The 26314-nt window shown below is 35.4% G+C and overlaps 1 protein-coding gene across 3 annotated transcripts in view; it reads left to right on the forward strand.

Moving 5' to 3' along the window:
* The window catches only part of SRPK1 (SRSF protein kinase 1), a 90121-nt gene that overhangs the window by 44478 nt on the left and 19329 nt on the right, over window positions 1–26314 (forward strand). For all 3 annotated transcript variants that reach the window (XM_059938827.1, XM_059938828.1, XM_059938826.1), the window contains 9 exons: window positions 9466–9584; window positions 10622–10730; window positions 11651–11738; window positions 12816–12903; window positions 21945–22051; window positions 23037–23202; window positions 24552–24577; window positions 25005–25218; window positions 25602–26021. In XM_059938827.1, coding sequence (XP_059794810.1) covers window positions 9466–9584; window positions 10622–10730; window positions 11651–11738; window positions 12816–12903; window positions 21945–22051; window positions 23037–23202; window positions 24552–24577; window positions 25005–25218; window positions 25602–26021 — 1337 coding nt within the window. The remainder of the gene's footprint in view (window positions 1–9465; window positions 9585–10621; window positions 10731–11650; window positions 11739–12815; window positions 12904–21944; window positions 22052–23036; window positions 23203–24551; window positions 24578–25004; window positions 25219–25601; window positions 26022–26314) is intronic.

Below are 26314 nucleotides of genomic sequence, written 5' to 3' on the forward strand. Positions count from 1 at the left end.
TTATCTGATATGAGTATAGCTACTCCAGCTTTCTTTTGATTTCCATTTGCATGGAATATCTTTTTCCATCCCCTCACTTTCAGTCTGTAGGTGTCCCTAGGTCTGAAGTGGGTCTCTTGTAGACAGCATATATATGGGTCTTGTTTTTGTATCCATTCAGCCAGTCTATGTCTTTTGGTTGGGGCATTTAATCCATTCACGTTTAAGATAATTATCGATATGTATGTTCCTATGACCATTTTCTTAATTGTTTTGGGTTTGTTTTTGTAGGTCCTTTTCTTCTCTTGTGTTTCCCACTTAGAGAAGTTCCTTTAGCATTTGTTGTAGAGCTGGTTTGGTGGTGCTGAATTCTCTTAGCTTTTGCTTGTCTGTAAAGCTTTTGATTTCTCCTTCGAATCTGAATGAGATCCTTGCCGGGTAGAGTAATCTTGGTTGTAGGTTCTTCCCTTTCATCACTTTAAGTATATCATGCCACTCCCTTCCGGCTTGTAGAGTTTCTGCTGAGAAATCAGCTGTTAACCTTATGGGAGTTCCCTTGTATGTTATTTGTCATTTTTCCCTTGCTGCTTTCAATAATTTTTCTTTGTCTTTAATTTTTGCCACTTTGATTACTATGTGTCTCGGCGTGTTTCTCCTTGGGTTTATCCTGTATGGGACTCTCTGCGCTTCCTGGACTTGGGTGGCTATTTCCTTTCCCATGTTAGGGAAGTTTTCGACTATAATCTCTTCAAATATTTTCTCTGGTCCTTTCTCTCTCTCTTCTCCTTCTGGGACCCCTATAATGTGAATGTTGTTGCGTTTAATGTTGTCCCAGAGGTCTCTTAGGCTGTCTTCATTTCTTTTCATTCTTTTTTCTTTAGTCTGTTCCGCAGCAGTGAATTCCACCATTCTGTCTTCCAGGTCACTTATCCGTTCTTCTGCCTCAGTTATTCTGCTATTGATTCCTTCTAGTGTAGTTTTCATTTCAGTTATTGTATTGGTCATCTCTGTTTGTTTGTTCTTTAATTCTTCTAGGTCTTTGTTAATCATTTCTTGCATCTTCTCAATCTTTGCCTCCATTCTTATTCCGAGGTCCTGGATCATCTTCACTATCATTATTGTGAAATCGTTTTCTGGAAGGTTGCCTATCTCCACTTCATTTAGTTGTTTTTCTGGGGTTTTTTCTTGTTCCTTCATCTGGTACATAGCCCTCTGCCTTTTCATCTTGTCTGTCTTTCTGTAACTGTGGTTTTTGGTCCACAGGCTGCAGGATTGTAGTTTTTCTTGCTTCTGTTGTCTGCCCTCTGGTGGTTGAGGCTATCTAAGAGGCTTGATGGGAGGCTCTGGTGGTCGGTAGACTTTCTCGTTGTTTTGAAATGCAATTTTATTTAATACTAAATTCTCATATTTACTTGAGTCTGTGGCTAGATTTCATTCTGATCCAGTACCAGGACTACAGGGTTTTAATTACTATAGTTTGTTATATTTTGCTATCTGGGAGCCAAATTCCCAATTATTTCTCTTGTTTGAAAAATTTTTGGCTGTTTTTGCTAATTTCCTTTTCTAAGATTTTACTGGTCAGGTTCTACAAAATACCATGTTGCTTTCAGTTGAGATTGTTTTGAATTTATGGATTACTTTCTGGAAAATTGACACTTAAAGTTTTGATTCTTCCCATCTAGGAGTATTCTATAGCTTGCTTTTGTTAGTTTGTTAAAGCATCATATACCCTTCAGATGTGTGTGTTTCTAGATTTTAGAGCTGTTGCTGTTGCAAATTTATTTTTATCTATTACATTTTTTATTGGTTATTGCCATTATGTAGAAATACTTTTGTTTTTGTAATTTGTATGGTAGTTTGTTTCTTCCTTGCCTAAAACCCTTTATTGGTTGTACTAATTTTTCTCCAATTTTCTAGGTAAATAGCCACTTTGTAATGGTGACAGTTCTGGTTCTTTTTCTTGCCTTAAATTATTATCTGTGACTGCAAGTACAACTTTGAAAAGTAGCCATTAAACTGTGTAATTGTGATGAACATCTGTCTTTTGTAGGAATGCTCCTATAATGTTTCTGTGATTTTCTAATAGATAACTTTGAGTTGAGTAAGTTTTTCTCCACTTCATTCCTAGATTACCAAGTGTTTCAGTCTCAAATGCATCTTGAAGTTTGTCAGATGTCTTCATAATTTTTCTAAGAGTTTTCTTCTGTACATATATTAAATAGTGAATAACAGTAAGTTTCCTGTTTGATTATCCTTTTATGTCTGCTTGTGAATATTACAATATTCAGTAGTTGTATATGAAGTTCACTGGTGAAACTGACCAGTAGTTTTCAGTTTGTTGTGTGTGTGTGTGCACACGCACGCACGCACACGTGCATGCATCTGTGTTATTCTCTTCTGCTTTGGATGTCAGGGTTATGCTAGTGCTCTCAAATTAACTGGAAAGCTTTTCCAACTCTTAGAGATGCACTGGTACACTTTATTAACTGGTATTCTTTGTTGAAAATGTAGTAGCACTTGACCTTACTGTCTGACCAACTGAACTTGTTGCCTTTTGGGGTGACTCTTCAATTATTTAATCTCCATGATTGTTATATCTCTGTGGATTTTTTTTTTTAATTAGTTTTGCCAGAGGCTTATCTATTTTATTAATCTTTTTCAAATAATTAACTTTCAATTTAGAGTTAAAATTTTACTCCTTTTATTTCTAGCTCTTTATTCAGTTAACAACAGCTTTTCTTGTTTTCTAATTGGTATACTCATGGTTATAAATTTTTCTCTTGAGTAAAGCTGAGTATGTCATAGATTTTAACATGTAATGCACTTATACCTAAATACTTTGAAATTTTAAATTTCATTTCCTCTTTAAATCAAGATCTGCCAAGATATTTTCATTTTATTCTATAGTATGCCAATTTTTTTTAATGTTTGGAAAGAATGGATATAAAGTTACATATACGAATATATCAATTTAGATCGAACTTGTTTGTTATTTAAATTCTCTCTGTGCACTTTTCATTTATTTGAATTGTTTATTCTCCATAAAACAAACAGAAGACTCTAAGTTAACTATAGAAAATTTTTGTGCAGATATAGATTTTTTCATGAATTAGGCATGCAGTTGAATCTCTCCCCTTTCCCCATTGCCACCATTTGTATTTTGTGATAAAGCCGTGATTAAACTGAGAGAGGCAATATAAAGTTACTTTTTGGGATAACTTGATGGATCAGGTCAATAAGATTCCCAAGTGTCTGATAATATTTTAGCAAAATCTCAATAAGCCAACCATATGTTAGATTCATACTTGAACTTGAAAGCAATCAGAGCCAATATTTTTTAAACAAAATATTTGAGATATACAAAAAAAGAAAAAAGAATAAAATAATAAATAATAAAATGGTAGCTCCTACCCAGCTTAAGAAAATGTCATTGCTGTACAGGTGATGCCCACTTGTACTCCTCCTTGATCATATCTCTATATTATAGTTCACTTGTGGAATTAATAGCTATCCTGAATTTATCCTGTATTTCTTTTGTGTTGTGGTTTCGTTTTTCATTCTTTTTTCTCAGCTTTTTAAAAACTGAGATATAATTGACATATTGCGTAAGTTTAAAGTGTACAACCTATTGATTTGGTGGATTTATATCACATTGATGGATTTATATTACATTATGATTGCCATTGTAGTATTAGCTAATACCTCTGTTCCATCTCATAATTATTATTTCTTCCAGTGGTGGGAACAGTTAAGATCTAGTCTCTTAGAAAGTTTTATGTTCGTAATACAGTTTTATTGTCTATAATCACTGTACTGTGTTAGAGCTCTAGGATTTATTTACCTACTAGTTGCAGTTGTGTAATTCTTTATATTTTAACTATATATTGGCTGTTTTGTATGTTTTAAAAATTTGATTGAAGGTGATGCATTGTATTTATTCTGCAGCTTGCTATTTGCATTCCATCTTATGTTTGTGCAGTTTATTCAAGCTGATGCTTGTAGCTTATTCATTTTCACTGTTGGGTATAATATTTTATTATATCAAAATACTATAACTTACTCATTCTCCTCTTGATGGACATTTAGTTGTTTCCTGCTTTTCGTTATTACAAACAGTGCTGCTCTGAACACGATTGTATATGCTTCTTCTAGGGTGTTCATAGCAGCAAGATTCATAATAGCTAAAGAGTAGAAACAACCCAAATGTCCATCAGCTGACTAATGGATAAATTAAAATGTGGTCTATCCATATAATGGAATATTATTCGGCCATAAAAAGTAATGAAGTACTGATACATCCTACAACATGGATAAACCTTGAAAACATGTTAAGTGAAAGAAGTCAGTCACAAACGACTGCATAATATGTGATTCCGTTTATATGAAATATGCAGAATAAGCAAATTCATAGAGACAGAAAGTAGACTAGTGTTTCCCAGAGTCTGGGGGAAGAGTGTAATGGTGAGTGACTGTTAATGGGTTTGGGGCTTTTGGGGTTGGGGGGGGAATGAAAATGTTCTAAATTTAGATTGTGGTGATATTGCACAACTCTGAATATACTAAAACCACTGAACTGTACACTTTAGATTGGTGAGCTTATGGCATGTGAATTACATCTCACTAAAGAAGTTAAAGATAATTTCTAGGACAGTATTTTTCAAACCCAACCCACTAGTAGGTTATAAACCAATTTTAGTGAGTCAGAATAGAGTTTGCAGAGTGTTTTTGTTTTGAGCTGTAAGAATTTCTTCATTTATTCTTTAGAAAACGGGAGCGGGGAGCTCACGTGGCTAGTTTGAGTATATAAATTCATGAAATGTTTAAGTGAAAACTCGTAAATAGCATATTTATGATAGTTATGAATATATAATATTTGTCTGCAAAAAATTCAGTAAATTTTTGTTTGGTACTTTGGTTTTACTATTTATTTGGGTGATTAGTGATGATTATACCAGAAATGGAATCTTGAAAGGATCCTCGGAAATAAGAGAGAACACTCTAATTTGGCTTTTATCATCTCTTTGTTCACACTCCAGAGTTCCCGTGTCAAATCTGTCAAGCTTTTCCGCTACTTTCTGCCTTTCTCCCAGATTTTTGCCTTGGCTCTATTCTGTACCGCAGCCAAATACATTCCTATTTCTAACATTCTGGTGTTTTGATCAGGTTATAAATTGACTCCTTTGGAAGCATACTGCTATTAAAATTAGATCTGTTGTCCATTTCAGTTTATATTAGAGATTTTGTAGATGGTACTGGGTTAAATTTTATATGCTTTGAGAGCTTTAAAGTACTGATACAGTTTTTGTCTTCTGAATATGAATAACAAATACTTGAGGCATGAAAATAGAGATGAAGAGTTTAAAATCACAGATTGAAACTATTTTAGAACTCTCCTTTTTTGTTCTAGGAAGAATTGTTTTCAGTTTCAAATGTTAATAAGCTGAAATTTCTTTCTGTAATATTTCTTCAGATTTTTTATACTATTTTCTTATAACAACCATCAATCAAAGTTATAGTGGTTTTGAGCTCTTTAATCATGTCATCGTCTTATCCTCATTATCTAATAGTAACTATCTCTGTTTTCTCAAATTTTCTCTTTTTGTTTTTGGTTTTTGTCTTTCTGACAGAGGCTTTTTTTTTTTTTTTTTACTTATTTTTGGCTGTGTTGGGTCTTCGTTTCTGTGCGAGGGCTTTCTCTAGTTGTGGCAAGCGGGGGCCACTCTTCATCGCAGCGCGCGGGCCTCTCACTATCACGGCCTCTCTTGTTGCGGAGCACAGGCTCCAGACGCGCAGGCTCAGCAGTTGTGGCTCACGGGCCTAGTTGCTCCACGGCACGTGGGATCCTCCCAGACCAGGGCTCGAACCCGTGTCCCCTGCATTGGCAGGCAGATTCTCAACCACTGCGCCACCAGGGAAGCCCGGCTTTTTTTTTTTTAATTTATTTTATTGAAGTATAGTTGATTTACAGTGTTGTGTTAATTACTGTTGTACAGCAAAGTAATTCAGTTATACGTATAAATATGTTCTTTTTCATATTCTTTTCCATTATGGTTTATCAGAGGATATTGAGTATAGTCCCCAGTGCTATACAGTAGGACCGTAGTTTATCCATTCTATATATAATAGTTTGCACCTGCTAATCCTAAACTCCCAGCCCATCCCTCTCCCACCCACTCCTGCTTGACAACCACAAGTCTATTCTTTATGTCTAAAACTGGGACCTTTAGTCAGTAAAACTGGTGTGTGTGTTTTGGCACGAGGCTGGGAAAAAATTAGACTGAGGATGTCATTAAAAGGCAATATTTAACGTGAGGGGCTTGTGGTTGCCAGGCCATTTTTGCCTTTCTCTGACAGAGGCTTTTTTCAGTTGTCTGATGTTCATTGATTGACATCATGTATAAAAAGCATAGCATTAGTAAAACATGGGCAGTTTGAGAAAGCCAAGACAATGCAGGGATCAGAAGGAAACTTAAAAACTATAATCATATCCTGAAGAGAAAAGAAGGCGTAGGAGTCTGTCGAAAAAGAATGTTCAAGAGAGAAAAAAAAAAGTATGGGAAACTAAAATACGGTCGAAATTTAAAGGATAATACAAGTTAGGAAGATAAATCTGGAAAGTAGAATGAAAAACTTAAAGATGCATAAATAAGAGAAAATATAAGAAGATTAATGAAGTAGACCAGTAGATCCAGAATCTGGAGGGGGAAAAGTTCCAGAGAGAGTAGACAATATGAAGAAGATTGAATTTTCAGTGAATTACAGGAAATTTTCTCAACTGAATGAATCTCTATTTTGCAAGTACATAGAAAGTACTTAGCAAGATGGATTTTTTTAAAAGCCACTCTGGAAATTTCAGAACATGCGGATTAAAGAGAAGGTCCTTCAAAACAAAAAACAAACAAAAAACACCTTCCAGGGAGAAAAACAAGCCCTATTTCAAAGCTCAGAAGACATTGATGGACTTGTCAACAGCACCACTGAAAGCTAGAACGCAACAGAGCAGTGTATTTTATACCCAGACTGGCAGTCAAGGATGAGAATAAAATAAAATAAAGATAGGAGAGATCTTAATAAATTTACCTCCCATGCACTCATTCTCCAGAAGTTACTGATAAATGTGCACTATGAAAATGGAGTAAATCAAGATAGAGGAAGACTGTGGGATTGAGGACACAGGACATCCAACACACACAGAGATGACAGAACATTTAAGACATTATGTATATACTTAAAATTAATAAATATAAATTAAGTGTATTTTTTAATGAAATTTAAAAGTTAAAAATTGGATCTTTTCCCCTTTTGTTGATCAATTTCTCTTATTGATTTAGAATGAGACAGGATTTTCTTCTGTACCAGCCATGGTCAGGATAGAGACTTGTATTTTACATTGAGACCTGGAACTTATAATTCCTTTTTGAATCCTTGAACTGGGAATGATACTTAATAATGTTTGGTTTTATAACTAAAAACAACTTCACAAATACATATTCTTCCAAAAATGTTGCGAATCTTTAAAAAATAAATTTTTAACTTGACTACTCCCATGATACTTGTGGAATTGTAATATTCCAGCATTTTCATGTCTGTTTTTTGCTACTTATATTTCACTACTTTTCAAAAATTTCTCAATTGTAGTTCTTAAAATGAAATTTTAATTGCAAAAGGCAACAAGTTTGAAATCAGAGAATTTGTTTTAGAAACATGTCTTAATCATAAATTTGGAAATGTTCATTCAGACTCATTATTTTTCCACTTAGGAAAGTAAGCCAGGTAGTTCCATACTGAATAAATTTCCCAAGGACATGTTTTCACTGAGAATGAACACATTGAATCCTGCAGTGTTATAACTACTTTTGTATCCTCTGGGGGACAAAAAATACCAAGAATTGAGGCAGGTTGGAATGGCCACCAAAAATCTAAATCTAGTCATGCTTGCCAAGGTATTTCTTAGGTCTCAACAGCCCATGTAACTGATTCTGCTATTATAATTTTCTGTTAAATTGAATCTTTTGAAAAAACAATCTGATGAAACAGGTTTGAAAACACAAATAAAATACTGGAAAATGGGAATTAAAATTCCTTTTCCTACAACTACTGAAAAGAGTGCTATGGACACTGTTTCTTTTGCTTAAAGCTTTACGAAGCAGGCAGCTAATAAGTGTCAGAGCCTGAATGCAAATCCAAGTCTTTCTGCCTCCTGAACTACTACTCAGTGCTCAAAAATTTTGATATGACTAATTGACAGCATGTAGAGAAAGGAATCAATTTGGAAGTGTTTAATACATTATAAAATGAGATACCATTTTTACCTGTTAAATAAGCTAAGTTTTCTGAACTTAGTAATACTTAAATACTGGAAGCCCATATGTAGCTGGAGGTGTAATTCACTACAACCCTATCAGAAAAGTCATACTATGTAATAATCCTAAAAACTGTTCATGGCCACAGACTGGAAGGAAATAGTCCAAAGTGTTAATATGTTCAGAGTAGAGATCTAACAAAATAATTATTTTCCAAATTTCCTACATTTAACTTTTTTTTTTTTTAATTTATTTTTGGCTGTAGTGGGTCTTCACTGCTGTGCGCAGGCTTCTCCTTGTGGTGGCTTCTTTTGTTGCAGAGCATGGGCTCTAGGTGCATGGGCTTCAGTAGTTGTGGCACACGGCCTCAGTAGTTGTGGTATGCGGGCACTAGAGCGCACGGGCTTCAGTAGTTGCAGTGCATGGGCTCGTGGCACATGGCATGTGGGCTCTAGGGTGCAGGCTTCAGTAGTTGTGGCGAACAGGCTTAGTTGCTTCGCGGCATGTGGCATCTTCCCAGACCAGGGATCAAACCCGTGTCCCCTGCATTGGCAGGCGGATTCTTAACCACTGCACCACCAGGGAAGTCCTAACATGTTATTTTTATAAATAGGGGAAATGTTTCTATCTTTATCTGGTAGTTTAACTTTAGGGAAATAATTCTAAATACAGAATAAAGATTATCTAAAAATACTCAACAGCTTTATTTTTTAGTAGTGAAAAATTAGAAACAAATGTCCAGCTGAGCAGAATGTACCAGAGTAAATAGTGATACTTCTATGGGAAATATGTAAGACTTAAGAGATTGCATAGGTATGAGGGGGAAAGTTTACAGTATAATAGGCAAAGCCGGATACAGATTTGTTTATCAAGTATGTGATTACCGATATATATTTTTATAAAAATACAGCAGATTACTGGAAGAAGGTCTAGTAGTTTTATCAGCAATTTTGTTTGGACATTGAGATTCAAGTAATTTTTTCCCTTTGTACTTTTATATATTTTCCAGATTTTATTTAGTCATGTACTGACTTTTTAAGGCTAATATTTTCCTAACATGAGGTAAAGTGATAGGTAATGTTTTCCTAGGCTGCCACTACATAACATTCTGTTTGTAGTATCTGTTAATTGGTCCTGTTTTCTTCTGTCCATATGGAATGAACATGTTTGTATTATTTCTTAGATCTGAAACTCAGCACCGAGGCTCTGCTCCCCACTCTGAGAGTGATCTCCCAGAGCAGGAAGAGGAGATTCTGGGATCTGATGATGATGAGCAGGAAGATCCCAATGATTATTGTAAAGGTAAGATTTTCTGTGAGGAGATACTAAGTAAGATGTGATCCATGTATATGCAGTTTTTCATTTGAATATTTGGTTTATCAGCGTAAACAGTATTAATGCTTTCTGCTTATTGCATCCTTTTCTCTAAGTATAGGAATTAGTATTTCCTTTTACTTTGACTTAATTAAAGCTTAGTTTAAATTAAATTTGTTTCTACTCCTTAAAAACGATAGTGCATATTTACCTTAGAAAATTTCAGAAATATGTTAAACAAAAAGAAAACAAAAGCCGTCTATAATGCTGTCACCCAGAAGTAACCAGTGGTAAGATTTGGTATGTAGACTTTTGAAAAACACCTTTCACTACTCTTTTCTCAAAGTGATGATTGCTAAGATACATTAAACTGGAATTATAGATACTTAAACTGTGTCATAAGGTTGCCTATTATCTTTTCTGTTTCTTTTATGAAACTTTCCAGGATTCTTGGGTAGGATATTATAACAGAATATCTCTTAACCATTGAGGAGAACCTGGTTCTTCTCAGTAGGCAGAGATGCATGTTTAAATCCCTTGATTCCTGCCACTGTTGGCAGTCTTTTCAGGCCTTCCTGGTTTTTATGTTTTAGAAAAGCAATTTCTTTTTTTAAAGTTAAATAAATGGAATTCATTAATCTCTCTCCTAAAAAAACATCCTGAGACTACAACTATAAATAGATTTATATGTTTAGATAAATCTTGGATTACTGAGGGGCAAGAATGTTGTGAAACATAACCTTATTTTTGTTTGAGGATGACTTATTTTTTTAAGTAATCATTGGTTGTTCCACAAAGCATCACTTGCTCACTCTAAATCATTACTCTTATTCTTTAAGATATTTTTTGTAACATGAGCTTAATAATACTGTGTTGCTGACTTGACTTAACATTTTCTTTTGTTGAATTGGTTGCGTTAGAAGAAACCATTTTTATTTGCTAAAAGGTGTATAGATGTTGAAAAATGTGTTGTGAGATACCTTTTCCTACTACTTAACTGACTATTTCCCCCCTGTTTCTTCCAGGAGGTTATCATCTTGTGAAAATCGGAGATCTATTTAATGGGAGATATCATGTGATCCGAAAGTTGGGCTGGGGACACTTTTCAACAGTGTGGTTATCATGGGATATTCAGTAAGTTTTAGTGATCCTGCAAGAGAATTAGGTGATTCCTAAATGTTTGTGTCTGATTTTCCACTTTTAGTCTAAGCTCTAGACTGATTTCTTGATAAGAATCTTATTACTGAGAATCTTGATGTTCTTGGGCAAATGACTTTCCTCAGATGAAGAGTCAGCTTAGAGGAGACACAAGATTGATTAAATTAGTATCAGTAAGGCGCTTGAAACTCCCAAATTCAAAACATTACAAATACCCAAAGAAAGTGTAGTATGTAAGTTCATAGTTTTTCTCATTGGAGTAGAGCTAAATTTTTAGATGATGCCCTAGACCAACCTTTGTGAAATTACTTATTTTCTTGTATTTTGTTTTGATAACAGATTTGTTTAACCATACAGTATAAAACTTCTCTACATAAAAATCACAGGCAATTAACATTGGATGTTTACCTAAAAGTATACCATCTATCTTTGGTGAGACAGCAGTTGCTATCTATGTGCTTAATTTTTTTATCAGTTTTTCACCCAAGTATTTCTTCTGGCTTCTTAGAGGAAAGTATTATAGCTTTTAACCTTTTAGGTTTTGCTATACAGATATACAGAATACTTCTGATTTGGTGGAGCTTTCCCCCTTATTTATCCCCACTTCATGGTTTTACTTGGATTCACGGAGCATTCAGAAAGTAGATTTTAACTTAGAGGAAATGTTTGGTGACTGACATTACCCAGGAACAGATTTTCTTCTTCTCATAAGTTAAGTTTGGCCAGTTAGTGCTATTAACAGGTACAGGTGATCCCATAGTAGTAGTTCGTGTTTGAGTACAGGGAATATGAAGTCAATATTTGTACTTCTGTCACTGTCTCCCAGTTATAGTTAAATCTCAGCTTCCTAACATAAAGGTAGAGCATTTAGTCTTAATCGCCTGTTTGTTTCTTAGGGGGAAGAAGTTTGTGGCAATGAAAGTAGTTAAAAGTGCTGAACATTATACCGAAACAGCACTAGATGAAATCCGGTTGCTGAAATCAGTAAGTATTAGATTGTATGTGTGAGCTGCAAAGCATTATAAATAAATGAAGTTTTATTCAGTTAAGATATACCAAGTGTATACTCTTTGGCATGGCTAATTTTTACTGTAAAGTTCTAGTATCCTTAAAGAGGTAGAGGAAGACAATATTTACACATCCTGTGTATGGGGTAGGGAACTGGTGGAATATGCTGCGATGGGAATTTTCCCTACATATACAATGGAAAAAAACCTTGCAAATAAACAAAAATGTTTATTGAGTATGTTTCATGTGCCAGATAGCACAAAGAATGTTTTTCTTTCCTGCTATGGTTAAAAGAAAAGTTGTGTGAATAAATATATAATATCTATTTTGTTTTAAAATCTTATACAGATATATAAAAATAAGCACTATATTTACTAATTTCCTTTATTACCTGGAAACTTAGGTAAATATTATCAAAAGCTTATTTTCAGTTTTGTTACAAATTAGTAAGTGTCAGTGTAGTAGAAGGAGCTTAAACTCAGAGTTAGAAAACATGAGTTTTAGGGCCAGCTCTATCCGAATATATCCTTCAACTCATCGTTTTATTTCTTCTGAGCCTTAGGTTTTTCATTCGTAAAGTAAGGAAGCTAGACCAGGAGAGCTCCGAGGAAGTACTTTTCAAAGTGCCAGTCTGTGATAAGATAAGGAGCTCATGCCCCAAAGTAAATCAGTGTACTGCTTCCTTCCCTCAAAGTTTTTCTATGAAAAAAAATGAAGGCTGAATAAACAGTATGGTTAGTGCAATGGTTGACTGCATCCTGCAAAAGCTCCTGAATTCCTCCTGGCCTGGTAACTAGCAGTTAATTTGGGAGTAGCAAAATGGTATAATTAAACAATAGTCTTTGTTGATTGTGTTTTCTTTTGTGAACTGCTTATATTAAGTTCTTTGTCTGTTTGAGCTATTAAAATTTTATGTTTGTCTCATAGATTTGTATGAGCTCTTTCTTGGAGTAATCCTTTGTTATATTTGCTGCAGATATCCCCTCCCCCACCACCATTTGGTTTATTTCTATGGTTTCCCTTTTGCTAAGCATTGTTTCTTCCCTGTTGTAGGTTCGCAATTCAGATCCTAATGATCCAAATAGAGAAATGGTTGTTCAACTACTAGATGACTTTAAAATATCAGGAGTTAATGGAACACGTATCCTTTTTAAAACCTATTTGAAAACAAATCATGAAATAACTTTATCCCAAAGAAAGGAACGAGATTTGTACAGGTAACATTGGTCTCTTCTCTCAAAACAAACTATAATCAAATTACTTTATTTTATTGTAAACTTTTGAACACAGATATGAATCAGGTCTCTCTTTGTATGTTGTGATTTTTTAGGCTATTGGCGTTACACTTTTTTCCTTTTTTCAGGCAAATTAAAACCAAACACAAAAGAAACTTTTTAAAAAAAGAATCTTGTGCTAGTAAGTAGTTTCTATGATTTTTATCAATTAGCACAGAAATTTTAATGGAGTTAATGAGAAATACTGGGTAAAGGACTTCCCTGGTGGTCCAGTGGTTAAGAATCTGCCTGCCAATGTAGGGGACATGGGTTCGATCCCTGGTCCAGGAAGATCCGCAGAGCAACTAAGCCCGTGCGCCACAACTACTGAGCCTGTGCCCTAGAGCCTGCGAGCTGCAACTACTGAAGCCCGCGCACTCTAGGGCCCGTGCTCCACAACAAGAGAAGCCACCGCAGTGAGAAGCCCCCGCACCTCAACGAAGAGTAGCCCCACCTCGCCGCAACTAGAGAAAGCCCACGCGCAGCAATGGAGACCCAGTGCAGCCAAAAATAAATAAATTAATTAATTAAAATTTAAAAGAAAGAAAGAAATACTGGGTAAACAAGAATTTAATGCATTTTATCTCAGTATTTAAGAGGCTGTACATGTATGCTTAAAATCTAAACAGGTGTAATTGTTCACATTCTGTCATAATGGAAAAACTGACTTGTTTTATGTTTTGATCCAGAATTTTAGAATTTTAAAGTTGGAAGGAATGTTAGCTGTTTTTTTCCCCACAGGTTAATATCAGAGTGACATGCACCGAAGTAATTGAAAGGTTGTTGCAACAGCTATGCTTGTAAAGGCCTATCACATTTTTCAGAATGAAAGATGAAGAAGAATCTCACTTGGATTGGAGAGTCTGAAACCTGTTTATAAACTATTTTAAAATGTATAAGGAAAGACATTGCATATATCATTCTACTTTCCCTGCATGTTTAGCTTCTCTTAGCACACATTTTTAATTGCCAGTGATGATCTTTTTTTAAGGAGATGGGCTACATAGGGCCCATCTCTAATCATGTGGACTATGGTTAGAGATTTGAACAGAGAAGCAAGGAGAGAGGATGAGAAAGGAGAGAGAACAGGTGATAACATAAAGATTTTATCTATCATTCTGAAGTTAGTTTTCAGTTACTTCCTTGGAGAAATATAAATCAAATCCCCCCCTTCCCCAAATCGCTAAGGAAACTGGTACAAGAAGCATTTCATATGAATCATCATTTTACGTCTGTTGTGGTCATTTCATAGATGGCTTACTCTGTGTGTGTGTGTGTGGTATGCATGTTTTCAGAGAATTAAGAGGAAGGCTAACCATGAAATAAAACCATACAGGATGTCATGATTGCCATTAGGTTATGTTTCCCTATTTCTTCATCTTGTACTGTTTCTCACTGTGCCACATTTTCCTATTAATTTGGGAATATTGTAGTAAAACTGTAGAAATATTCTAAATAGTCTCCTCAGTAATGCTGAGTACCTTTATTTGACCCTAAGCAAGAAGGCTTTGTTTTTAACTATTGAAATATCTTATTAGATTTGAATTTCAAGTTCTAAGATATTTTCCAGACACTACCAGATGGTTTCTCTGTAGTTTCTATCCACTGAGTTCCTTTTTTATTCATTTCTGTCTTTATCCATAGCCATTTCTCTTTGCCCTTCCTCTTACTTGTCTCCCAGCTATCTTGGCTACTGCATTATTTGCTGCTTCTAGAGATTAGAAAGGATAAAACGCAGAGTACTGAGTTAAGGTTTAATGGATTATGTCATTCTCCTGCCCCTCATCTCTTTTCACAACACAGGTACACCTGCATGGAGCTATATATCTGTATTTTTCATTGTATCTGGGCATACTGCCTTTTCTCTGGAGCACTGTCCTTTCTCATATTGAAGTATCACAGGACTCTGAACTAGAAAGTTAATATAGACTTCAGTATAAATGGGTTCATTCTACTTCCATGAGTGGTGAGGGGAGAAGAGTGATTAAGAAGGGACAGCTGATTTTATATAATATTGACATTAGTAAGTGTCATTTTTGGCCACCTATGTGACCTACTATGTTTTAGGAAACCTTTTTTTTTTAGTATGTGTTTTACCTCTTTTGCTAGCTTTTCTTATAAGGCACTCTAAATGTGGCTCTTAATTAGTTTTCAGCCTTTTTTTTTTTTTCCTTTACAACATCTCCCACAAAATTTTTTTTCACATATTCTTTTGATATTTTACCCAATTCTTGTTTTTTAAGCTACTGAATGTTTGGTCATTTTTATATCACTGCTTACAAATTAAAATAACATTGTTGTCAAATTGTAATCTCTCAACAAATGAAAGTTAATATTGAAGCTAGGAACATGAAAATAACTTAAAAATTCTGTTTTCTGGTTTGTTTAATCAGTCTGCATTCTAAAATACCTTATTTTGATATATTTCATATATACAGAAGTAGAATAGTTTGATGAATCCTCATAGATCCATTACCCATTTCAGAAGTTATCAACTCACAATCTTGTTTTGTCTGTATCTCCTGATAATTTTGTGACCAATCTTAAAGATATGTTTTCATCTGTAATTATTTTAGCATGTATCTCCAAAAGACAAAGACTTAAAATATAACCCCAACACAGTTATTATTCCTAAAACATTGGGGACCAGTTTCTTAAGTCCTTTTTTCTAGTCAGTGTTTCAGTCTCTCCAAATGTCTCATACTTTTTTTTTCTTTTAGTTTTTTAATTCTTAATTTCAGTCAGGAGCCACAAGGTTTTTGACAGTTCCTTTATGATTTGGCACATCAAAATGTTCCAGGCTCATTTTGTGCATTTCTTGTCCCAAACCTGGGGTCAGCCATTTCTTTAAAAAGCCCTAATTCCTATGAGTTGGGAAATGAGAACAGAATCTAAGCGCTAGGTATACACTTTGCTACTGGGTTGATTATTGCCATCACTTTTATGATTTCTTGATCCATTGCAAAGAGCAAATACCTTCCTTCCCTTCCCCCCCTTCCTTTTTTTGGGTCACTTGAAGTTGCCGGTGCAGCTTACTTTTGTGGGTGGGTGGGTTTATTTGTTGGTTTGTATTATTTTTTCTTTGTGTAGTTCATTTTGGATACTTTCTATTGCTATACCTTCGAGTTCACTAATCTCATTCTGCAGTGCTTAATCTGCCATTTATCCCATCCAGGGTCTTTTTCTGCTTTTCATCTCAGAAGTTCAATTTGGGTATCTTTTTTTTTTTTCTTCCAGTCTTATTGAAGTATAATTGACATACAGCAGTGTATAAGTATAAGGACTACAGCATAATGATTTGACTTACATACATCATTAAATGATTATCACACAATAATTCATCTCGTAAAATAACAAAATTAAATAGAAAAAAATATATTTTTCTTTGTGGTGAGAACTTTTAGACTTTACTCCCAGTAACTTACATATATAACATATAGCATTGTTAATTATATTTATTGTATTGTACATTATATCCCTAGTACTTATCTTGTAACTGGAAATTTATACCTTTTGACTGCCTTCATCCAGTTTCCCCTCCCCTAACCACCACCTCTGGTAACCACAGATTTGATCTTTTTCTTTTGAGTTTGTTTGTTTATTTTTGAAGTATAATTGACCTATAACACTATGTTAGTTCTGGTGCACAATGTGGTGATTTGATATTTCTATACATTTCAAAATGATCACCGTGATAAGTCTACTTAGTTTATGTTACCATACAAAGATATTATGTAGTTATTGACTATATTCCCCACACTGTACATTTCACACCCATGACTCACTTATTTTGCAACTGGAGGTTTGTACTACTTAATCTCTCTCACCTTTTCTTTCCTCCTTCCACCTTACTCCCCTCTGGCAACCACCTGTTTGTTCTCTGTATCTGTAACTTTCTGTTATGTTTGTTCATTTGTTTTGTCTTTTATATTCCACATTATTAAGTGAAATCGTACAGTGTTTGTCTTTCTCTGTCTCACTCATCTCCCCGTCCATGTCACAAATGGCGAGGTTTCATTCTTTTTTATGGCTGAGTCACATTCCATTAATACATATACACCACATCATCTTTGCGTCTCTCTTTTTTTCTATATATATCTTCTGTATCTCTTTTCAACATATGGAATACTACTATAACTGTTTAATTTCCTTGTCTGCTAATTCTAACATCTGGGTCAGTTCTGGGTCAATTTCAAATGGTTGATTTATTACTGTATCTAATTTTCAGATACATTTTCCTGCACCTTTGTTGCCTGGTAGTCTTTGATTGAGACACTGTGATTTTTACCTTGTTGGCTGCTGGATATGTTGTATAGCTATAAATCTTGAGCTTTGTTCTGGGATGCAGTTGTTACTTGGAAGCAGTTTGGTCCTTTTCTGATTTTACTTTTATGATTTGTTAGATGGCTCCAGAGCAGTGTTCAGTCTAGGGCTAATCATTCCTTCTACTGAGGCAAGGTCTTCTGAATAATCTATCCAATGCCCCATGACTATGAATTTTTCTAGTTTTTTTTCTTAATTGAGATATAATTGACATATAACATTGTATTAGTTTTGGGTGTACAACATAATGATTTGATAGATGTATACATTGCAAAATGAGTACCATAGTAAGTTTAGTTAACATCCATCACCACACATACTTACAGTTTTTTTCTTGTGATGAGAACTTTAAGATTTACTGTCTTAGCAACTCTCAAATACACAATATAGTATTATTAACAATAGTCACCATGCTGTACATTACACACCCAGGACTTACTCATCTTTTTTTTTTTTTTAATAAATTCATTTATCTATTTATTTTTGGCTGCATTGGGTCTTTGTTGCTGCATGCGGGTTTTCTCTAGTTGTGGCGAGATGGGGCTACTCTTCGTTGTGGTGCGCGGGCTTCTCCTTGCGGTGGCTTCTCTTATTGGAGAGCACGGGCTCTAGGCGCCTGGGGCTCAGTAGTTGTGGCTCACGGGCTCCAGAGCACAGGCTCAGTAGTTGTGGTGCACGGGCTTAGTTGCTCCGCAGCATGTGGGATCTTCCTGGACCAGGCCTCGAACCCGTGTCCCCTGCATTGGCAGGCGGGTTCTTAACCACTGTGCCCCCAGGGAAGTCCCAGACTTACTCATCTTATAACTGGAAGTTTGCACCTTCTGACCACCGTCACCCATTTCCCCCACCCCCCACCTTTGGCAACCACTAGTCTGTTTTCTGTATCTATGAGTTTGTTGTTTTGTTTTGTTTTTAGATTCCACATATAAGTAAGATCATACGGTATTTGTCTTTCTCTGTTTTATTTCACTTAGCATAACACCCTCAAGGTCCATCCATGTTATCACAAATGGCAAGATTTCCTTCTTCTTATGGCTAAATAATATTCCATTGTGTATGTAGACCATATTTTCTTTATCCATTCATCCATCAGTGGACACTAGGGTTGCTTCCATGTCTTGGTTATTGTAAATAATGCTGCAGTGAACATGGGGGTGCACATCTTTTTAAGTTAGTGATTTTGTTTTCTTCGGATAAATACCCAAAAGTGGAATTGCTGGAATGTATGGTAGTTCTCTTTTTAGTTTTTTTGAGGAACCTCCGTACTGTTTTCCGTAGTGGCTGTACCAGTTTACATTCCCACCAACAGTGCACAAGGGCTCCTTTTTCTCCACATATTCACCAACACTTGTTATCGCTTGTCTTTTTTATAATAGCCATTCTAACAGCTGTGAGGTGGTATATCATTGTGGTTTTGATTTGCATTTCCCTGATGATTAGTGATGTTGAACACCTTTTCATGTACCTGTTGGCCATCTGTATGTCTTCTCTGGAAAAATACATGTTCAGATTCTTTGTTCATTTTTTAATCAGATTGGGTTTTTTTCCCCCCTATTGAGTTATATGAGTTCTTTATATATTTTTGATATTAACCCCTTATCAGATCTTTGATTTGCAAATATTTTTTCCCATTCCATAGGTTGCCTTTTCATTTTCATTTTGTTTCCTTTGCTCTGCAGAAGATTTTTAGTTTGATGTAGTCCACTTGTTCATTTTTGCTTTTGTTGACTTTGTTTTTGGTGTCAGATCCAAAATACCATCGCCAAGACCAATGTCAAGGAGCTTACCACCTGTGTTTTCTTCTAGGAGTTTTATGGTGTCAGGTCTTATGTTCAAGTCGTTAATCCATTTTGAGTTGATTTTGGGGTCTAGTGTAAGATAATGGTCCAGTTTCATTCTTTTGCATGTAGCTGTTCAGTTTTCCCCCCATGATTTATTGAAATTACTGTCCCCATTGTAAGTTCTTGGCTACTTTGTTGTAAATTAATTGACCATATATGTGTGGATTTATTTCTGGCCTATGACTATAACTGAATTTTTCTAGTCCTTTTCATGAGACCAGATACTGTTGGAGCCCTGTGAGAATGCTGGGCACTATTCCCTCTAATCCTTTCAGATGATTTTTTTCCCCTCTAGTAGTTTCCTCATATACCTATGCTGATTACTACTCTACTGAATACTTGAGGGGGATCCCTTTGCACATCTCCAGGGTTCTCTTTCTCTGCAGCTCTCTCCTCGCTAGTATTGTTCTGTGAACCATAGCTGCTGCCTTGATCTCCCAGGACTCTCAGCTCCGTCTGTTTAACTCAAGGGGTTTGCTTGGAGAGTCTCAAGACAGTAAGAAGACAGTGATCTCTCAGGGATCACTGCCTTCTTTGCCTGATGTCCAGGGTCTTTAAATCTGTTGTTTTATGTATTTTGTCTGATTTTTTTGTTGTCGCTTAAAGCAAGAGGGTTAAGCCAGTCCCTGTTACTCCATCTTGACTGAAGCAGAAGTTCCTAGATGTATGTTTAACTCTTAAGAAATTACCAACCAGTTTTCCAAAGTGGTTGTACCATTTTATACTTCTGTTAGCATAATATGGGAGTTCTAATTGCTCCATATGCTCATCTACATTTGGTCATGTTAGTCTTTTTATTTTAGTTATTCTTTTGAGTTTGAAATAGTATCATCCTGTAATTTTGATTTGTATTTTCTGAGGTAGTCATGTGCCTTTTTTAATCTTCTTTAATTAAGAACGGTTCCTTTCATGGCATTCACTCCCCCCCCGCCCCACCGGCCAGAGAATCCAGGCCAGTTGTATTGTTCCTTAATTTGGATTTGTCTGATTATTTCCTCATGATTAAGTTCATTAATCATTTTTGTCAAGTATGCTACATGGATGATGTTTTATTTTTCTCAGTGTATTATTATATCAGAGGGCACATAATGTGAATTTGTGCTTATCATTGGTGATGATATGTTTGATTACATGGTTAAGGCAGTGTCTGCTCGATTTCCCTGTTTAAAAGTATCTTTTTCCTTTTATAATTAATAAGCAACCTATGGGGTGATAATGTGACACTGTGAGAATTCTTTTTCCCCTAGAAGTCTTCACTTAGTAGTTTTAGTATTCATTGATTCTTATCTGAATCAGTTCAGTTATTACTATAGTGATGGTAAAATGGTAAGTTTTTATTTCTGTCATACTTTATGTATGTATTAGTTGACTTTTTCTCTGAAGAAGACATTTTCCTCCCCCGAACACACACTTATTTTAGTATCCCGTTTGGATTCATTCTGTTTTTCATTTATAAGCTAATTCATAACTTCACTCTTTAAAATGTTCTCAACTTTGGCCAGTGGCTTCTTTTTTTTTTTAAATAGATTTATTTTATTTACTTATTTATTTATTTATTTATTTATTGGTTGCGTTGGGTCTTCGTTGCTGTGCACAGGCTTTCTCTAGTTGCAGCGAGCAGGGGCTACTCTTCGTTGAGGTGCGCTGGCTCCTCATTGCGGTGGCTTCTCTTGTTGTGGAGCACGGGCTCTAGGCGCACAGGCTTCAGTAGTTGTGTCACGTGGGCTTCCGTAGTTGTGGCTTGTGGGCTCTAGAGCACAGGCTCAGTAGTTGTGGTGCACGGGCCCAGTTGCTTTGCGGCATGTGGGATCTTCCCGGACCAGGGCTCGAACCCATGTCCCCTGCATTGGCAGGCGGATTCTTAACCAGCCAGTGGCTTCTTCAAGCTGGTTCCTGTTTCCTCCTGACGTGTTCCCTTACTGTTGGCACAGCAAGGTATTCCAGGTTTTCCCTGGAATTGGCCATTTCTTTAAGGAGTCCAGGTTTTCCTTTAGCAGAGAATCTTATTTAAAACAAAAGTCTGAGTGCTAGATCATTATTACATATGTATGTCTTGACTTTCCAATTTATGTGGAAGCTTCTAGAGGTCGAAAATACCAACATCTTCTGACTAAAATCCCTGCAGTCCCCTAGCCCTGGCACTACTAGGCCCAAAGAGTATTCCTGTTATGAGGCGTGATTAGGGTGTTCATACATAAGAGAACACATGGTGGCAGTAGAATCAAGATTAGTTTTGTAAAGTAAAGAGCGTAAAGCAAGTCAGTTTCCTATTTTTTTAAAATGTTGACATTTACATTTTTTAGCTCGTTTTGGTACATTGTCTTCTTTCGCTAAAGCCAAATTTATTTTTCCTTGCTTTGATACTATGAGAGTAGGCGTTGTTACCCTGGACATTAGTTTTGACATCAGGGAAGAGACTAATCAACACCTTAAGCCTATAGTGCTTTTACTAATTTTATGTATATGTTTCACTTTTATTTTTATCACTGAGTGTTTTAATGTGCATAGTTTTATTAATAAACCAGCACCCCAGAGTTTTCCATATTTGGGGTATTTTCTGTGACTAAAGCATTAATTAACCTTTAGAATTTCAGAATATTGACAGCTAGATTTTCTTTTTTAGTCAAGCTCTATAACTCTTTATACTGAAAGAATACAATAATAATTTCATTGAGGTGGAACACAGCTTGTCTTGCCCCCTTTCTTCTCTTCTGTCTCCCTTTTCCTCCTTAACAAACTCCTAGATATCTGCATGGTGTTTGAAGTTTTGGGGCATCATCTGCTCAAGTGGATCATCAAGTCCAATTATCAAGGGCTTCCACTGCCGTGTGTCAAAAAAATTATTCAACAAGTATGTATCTTAATATTTTCTGTGTGGTGGGGTTTTTTTTTAAGGTTATACTCCATTATAGTTATTATAAAATATCGGCTATATTCCTTGTGTTGTACAGTATATCCTTGTAGCTTATTTATTTTATACATAATAGTTTGTATGTGGTAATTTTTTTAGATTCTTAAAGTGTCAGGAGTTTCCTATTTCCAATAGCATTTTTATTTTTAAAACTAGGTTTTTTTAATTGCTGAAATTATTTATTCAGCCCCTAGGGTTTATTGTGTTTATTCTGTTTTTAAATGTTTTAGTGTAACCATTTTCCCCCAGGTTAATCGTCTGTAATAATTATTAGGTGGGGAGCTGAGTGTAATGCCTGATTTTAGAAATTTGGAGCCCTTATCCAGAAGTTCTGGTTGCAAAAATTGATTATATATTAATAGAAAATTGTCAAATTTACCATCTCTTTATATAACATTATTCATGAGCATTTTCTCATATTCTAAACAGCTTTCAATATATAGTGAAGAAGTTTGTCACCAGGAAAGTGGTAATACCTCAGAGGGCTAACAGTTTGTTTAGATAATGTGTTTTGTTGGACAGAGCTCCAAACTGGGAAGCAAGAGACCTCAGTTCTTCATCAACAAGGATATTTGAATTTAAAGATACCTAAATCTCTTTCATGACCTACATTTCAGTAGTTAAAGGACAATGTCAACCGTTTATTCTTCGTCTCTATAATGTATCAATAAATATCTCCAAATAGAATTAGCTTTGTAAAACTTGGAAGAACTTTTTATTGTAAATAAACTCTTGCCTTTGTTCATAGTTTACAGTTAATCTTTCTGGGGAAGTTTGTTGTGCTTTAAAAAAAATGCTTTCTCTGTAGAAAACTACCATATCATTTTTATTTTTTATTTTTTCAAAATGTTGTATTGTGATTTTTTCCCTCTCCAGAAAGACTTGTATTTTGTGTTTGCAAGTCTACTGCTCTATTCCCATTCAGGTGTTACAGGGTCTGGATTATTTACACACCAAGTGCCGTATCATCCACACTGACATTAAACCAGAAAACATCTTGTTGTCAGTGAATGAACAGTACATCCGGAAGCTGGCTGCAGAAGCAACAGAATGGCAGCGATCTGGAGCTCCTCCACCTTCTGGATCTGCAGGTATATTTTCTTTGGGGACTTCACTTTCATTAGAAGTTAAGAGAACTTCTTGTTTTTATTCCATTACCTGACAGTTAAGTAAAAGTAAAACACCACTAATTCATTTAACAGTAAGATATAATAAGTACTTACATAAGAAATAGTTCCAGCCTTCAAAAGACTTTTTATACTCAGTATTATTCCCATAGGGGAAGAAGACTGTGCCTTTTAGGTCCAGATATGTTGTGTATTATAAAAGCTGATTCACGTTGTTGTTAAAATGTTTTCTCTTGTGATTTGATGGTCTTTTTTGATGTTCATACATGCTCACCTATGTGAATCAGTGATCCCTGTGCAGGGGCAAGATAACATTGCTAGTAAGAGCTTGGGTTTAAGCACTGGAGTGGACATAACCTATTTTGAATCCTTGGTTCATTCATTGAATGACCTTGGGCACATGACTTGACTTCTTTTTTCTCAGGCAGGAGTTACTGGGATTAAATTTCATGTTAAAGCAGTTAGTAGTATGCCACACAGTACTATGCGTTAAATAAATGGTGGCTACTATGATTATGATGACTTTTTTCCATTTGTGGTACAGATTTTAATTTTAGTAGTTTAATTATATTTGAGGAACTCTCTTGATCCTCAGGTTGAAATATCAATTATCCAGAGACTTCCTTTGAAAAAGAAGACCTACAAAGGGAGCAAGGGGCAATTGTTCAATGGGCATAGAATTTCATTTTTGCACAGTGAAAAAGTTCTAGAAATGTTACACAACTATGTGAAATTAACACTACTGAACTGTATGCTTAAGGATGGTTAAGAGGGAAATTTTATATTACAAGTTTCTTACCACAATTAAAAAAAAATTTTTTTTTTTTTTTAAGGAAGACTGAAGATCCTACCTCCCACCTAAGCTAAACTAATATCCATAACATGCTATGTAATAAATTACTGTAGCTTTTGATGCCACTCTCCTTTTAAAACTGACAAGTGTCACAGGGACGAATTAGTCCTGGGTGGGGATGAGAGGGTTGTTGCCTGTCCTTTTCTGTTTTAAGCAGTACATGGGAATGAGTTTTTAGCAACATGAATGACGTAAATCAGAAAGGAAGACTTGGTTCTTTGCATATATTGATGCTACCTGGCGAAGAATTTATTTAAATTTATTTTAAGTTTGTTGACTTTTGTATGCATTGTTTGTTCTTTTAAAAAAAATAATGTTGCTTCTACCAAAATTGCTTAAAAACAGTAGTTCTCTCTACAATATAAACTGTACAAGAAAGACTTTTCATTCTGGTAGGGTGTCTTGGTTTATATTTCCTGCTGAATGCCAGGATTCTTACTTGGTTTTCTTTTCTTTTCAGTCAGTACTGCACCCCAGCCTAAACCAGTAAGTATAAGGTGTTTCTATATTTAATTCTGATCTATGGGCAATGGGCAGGGATTCTTCTGTTATGGATCACAGTTTATTTATAGTTTGGAAACCAGAGAAAAAAAATATTCCTGCGCTTCTGTAATTTTCTCCAATAAATTCCTGTGCATCTTCAGCAAGTTTGTACTGGTGACGTTTCCATAAATTTGAGCATGAGAGTGGACCAGCCCCACAGACTGTTCAGAGGACCAAGATTTGTTGTTAATTTTGTTTTAATTTGGTTTCTTAAGAGTATCTGCATTTTTTAAATTAATGAAAAGCTTAAGTGCTATGTTAGGACAAGAGTGGAATTTAATTAAGAAGTAATTAAAATGAACAGTTATCTCCAACTGGGGATAATGGATTAGCCACCTGAAGGCTTTATCTGTTTGTAATCTCCGCCCAGGCTGACAAAATGTCAAAGAATAAGAAGAAGAAATTGAAGAAGAAGCAGAAGCGCCAGGCAGAATTACTAGAGAAGCGAATGCAGGAAATTGAGGAAATGGAAAAAGAGTCGGGCCCTGGGCAAAAAAGACCAAACCAGCAAGAAGAATCAGAGAGTCCTGTTGAAAGACCCTTGAAAGAGAACTCACCTAATAAAATGACCCAAGAAAAACTTGGTATAAATAGAGCATCACAAAAATTACTTTATAGCAAACTTTAACATTAATTTATCATTGTTTTATAATATAGTGGTTTCATGCATATACAACATCTCTGGGGGTGTCGTTATACAGTAAGAATACAGAATTTGTCATAAATGTTAGGTAATATTCAAATGTAATTTCTAACTTTTCTCAGGAAATGCAACGTAGACCTCATTTAGCTATTGGGTAAGAATAAGAAGATCTTTGTCCTTTCATAAATAGATTTTAGATGTGCAGTCATGTTTTTATGTCACCCTGTATAAAGTTCTAGAAAACGTTTTAATCTTGTGGAGAGATTTTTTTTGTTCTTTCATGCGTATGCATACACGTACATCCTTTTTGTCTTTGTTCCTTAGAAGAGTCAAGTACCATTCACCAGGATCAAACATTTACAGAACATGGTGTAGAGGGTGGTGCAGCAGAAATAAATTGCAATGGAGTAATTGAAGTCATTAATTATACTGAGAACAATAATAAAGAAACATTGAGGCTTAAAGAGGATCTACATAATGCTAATGACTGTGATGTCCAAAATTTGAAGAAGGAACCTAGTTTTCTAAGTTCCCAAAATGGAGACAGCAGCACATCTCAAGAAACAGACTCCTGTACACCTGTAACCTCTGAGGTGTCAGATACCATGATGTGCCAGTCTTCATCAAATGTAGACCGGTCATTCAGTGAACAGGACATTAGCCAACTTCAAGAAAGCATTCGAGCAGAGATACCCTGTGAAGATGAGCAAGAGCAAGAACATAATGGACCACTAGACAACAAAGGTACTTCCCCAGTACTCCTTCCCTGCATAACATATTCATGAATTTCTAATAAGTCAGACAGACAAAGACAAATAATGTATGTTATCACTTATCTGTGGAACCTAAAAAATAAAACAGATGAATTCAGCAAAACAGAAACAGACTCACAGGTATAGAGAACGATAGGTGGTTACCAGTGTGGAGAGGGAGGAGGGGATTGAGAGGAACAAGCTACCATATATAATAAAATAGATAGGCTACAGGGATATATTGTACAGCACAGGGAAATATAGTATTACTTTGTGGTGACTTTA

The sequence above is a fragment of the Balaenoptera ricei genome, chromosome 11 (genome assembly GCF_028023285.1).
Source record: "Balaenoptera ricei isolate mBalRic1 chromosome 11, mBalRic1.hap2, whole genome shotgun sequence".
NCBI lineage: Eukaryota > Metazoa > Chordata > Mammalia > Artiodactyla > Balaenopteridae > Balaenoptera > Balaenoptera ricei.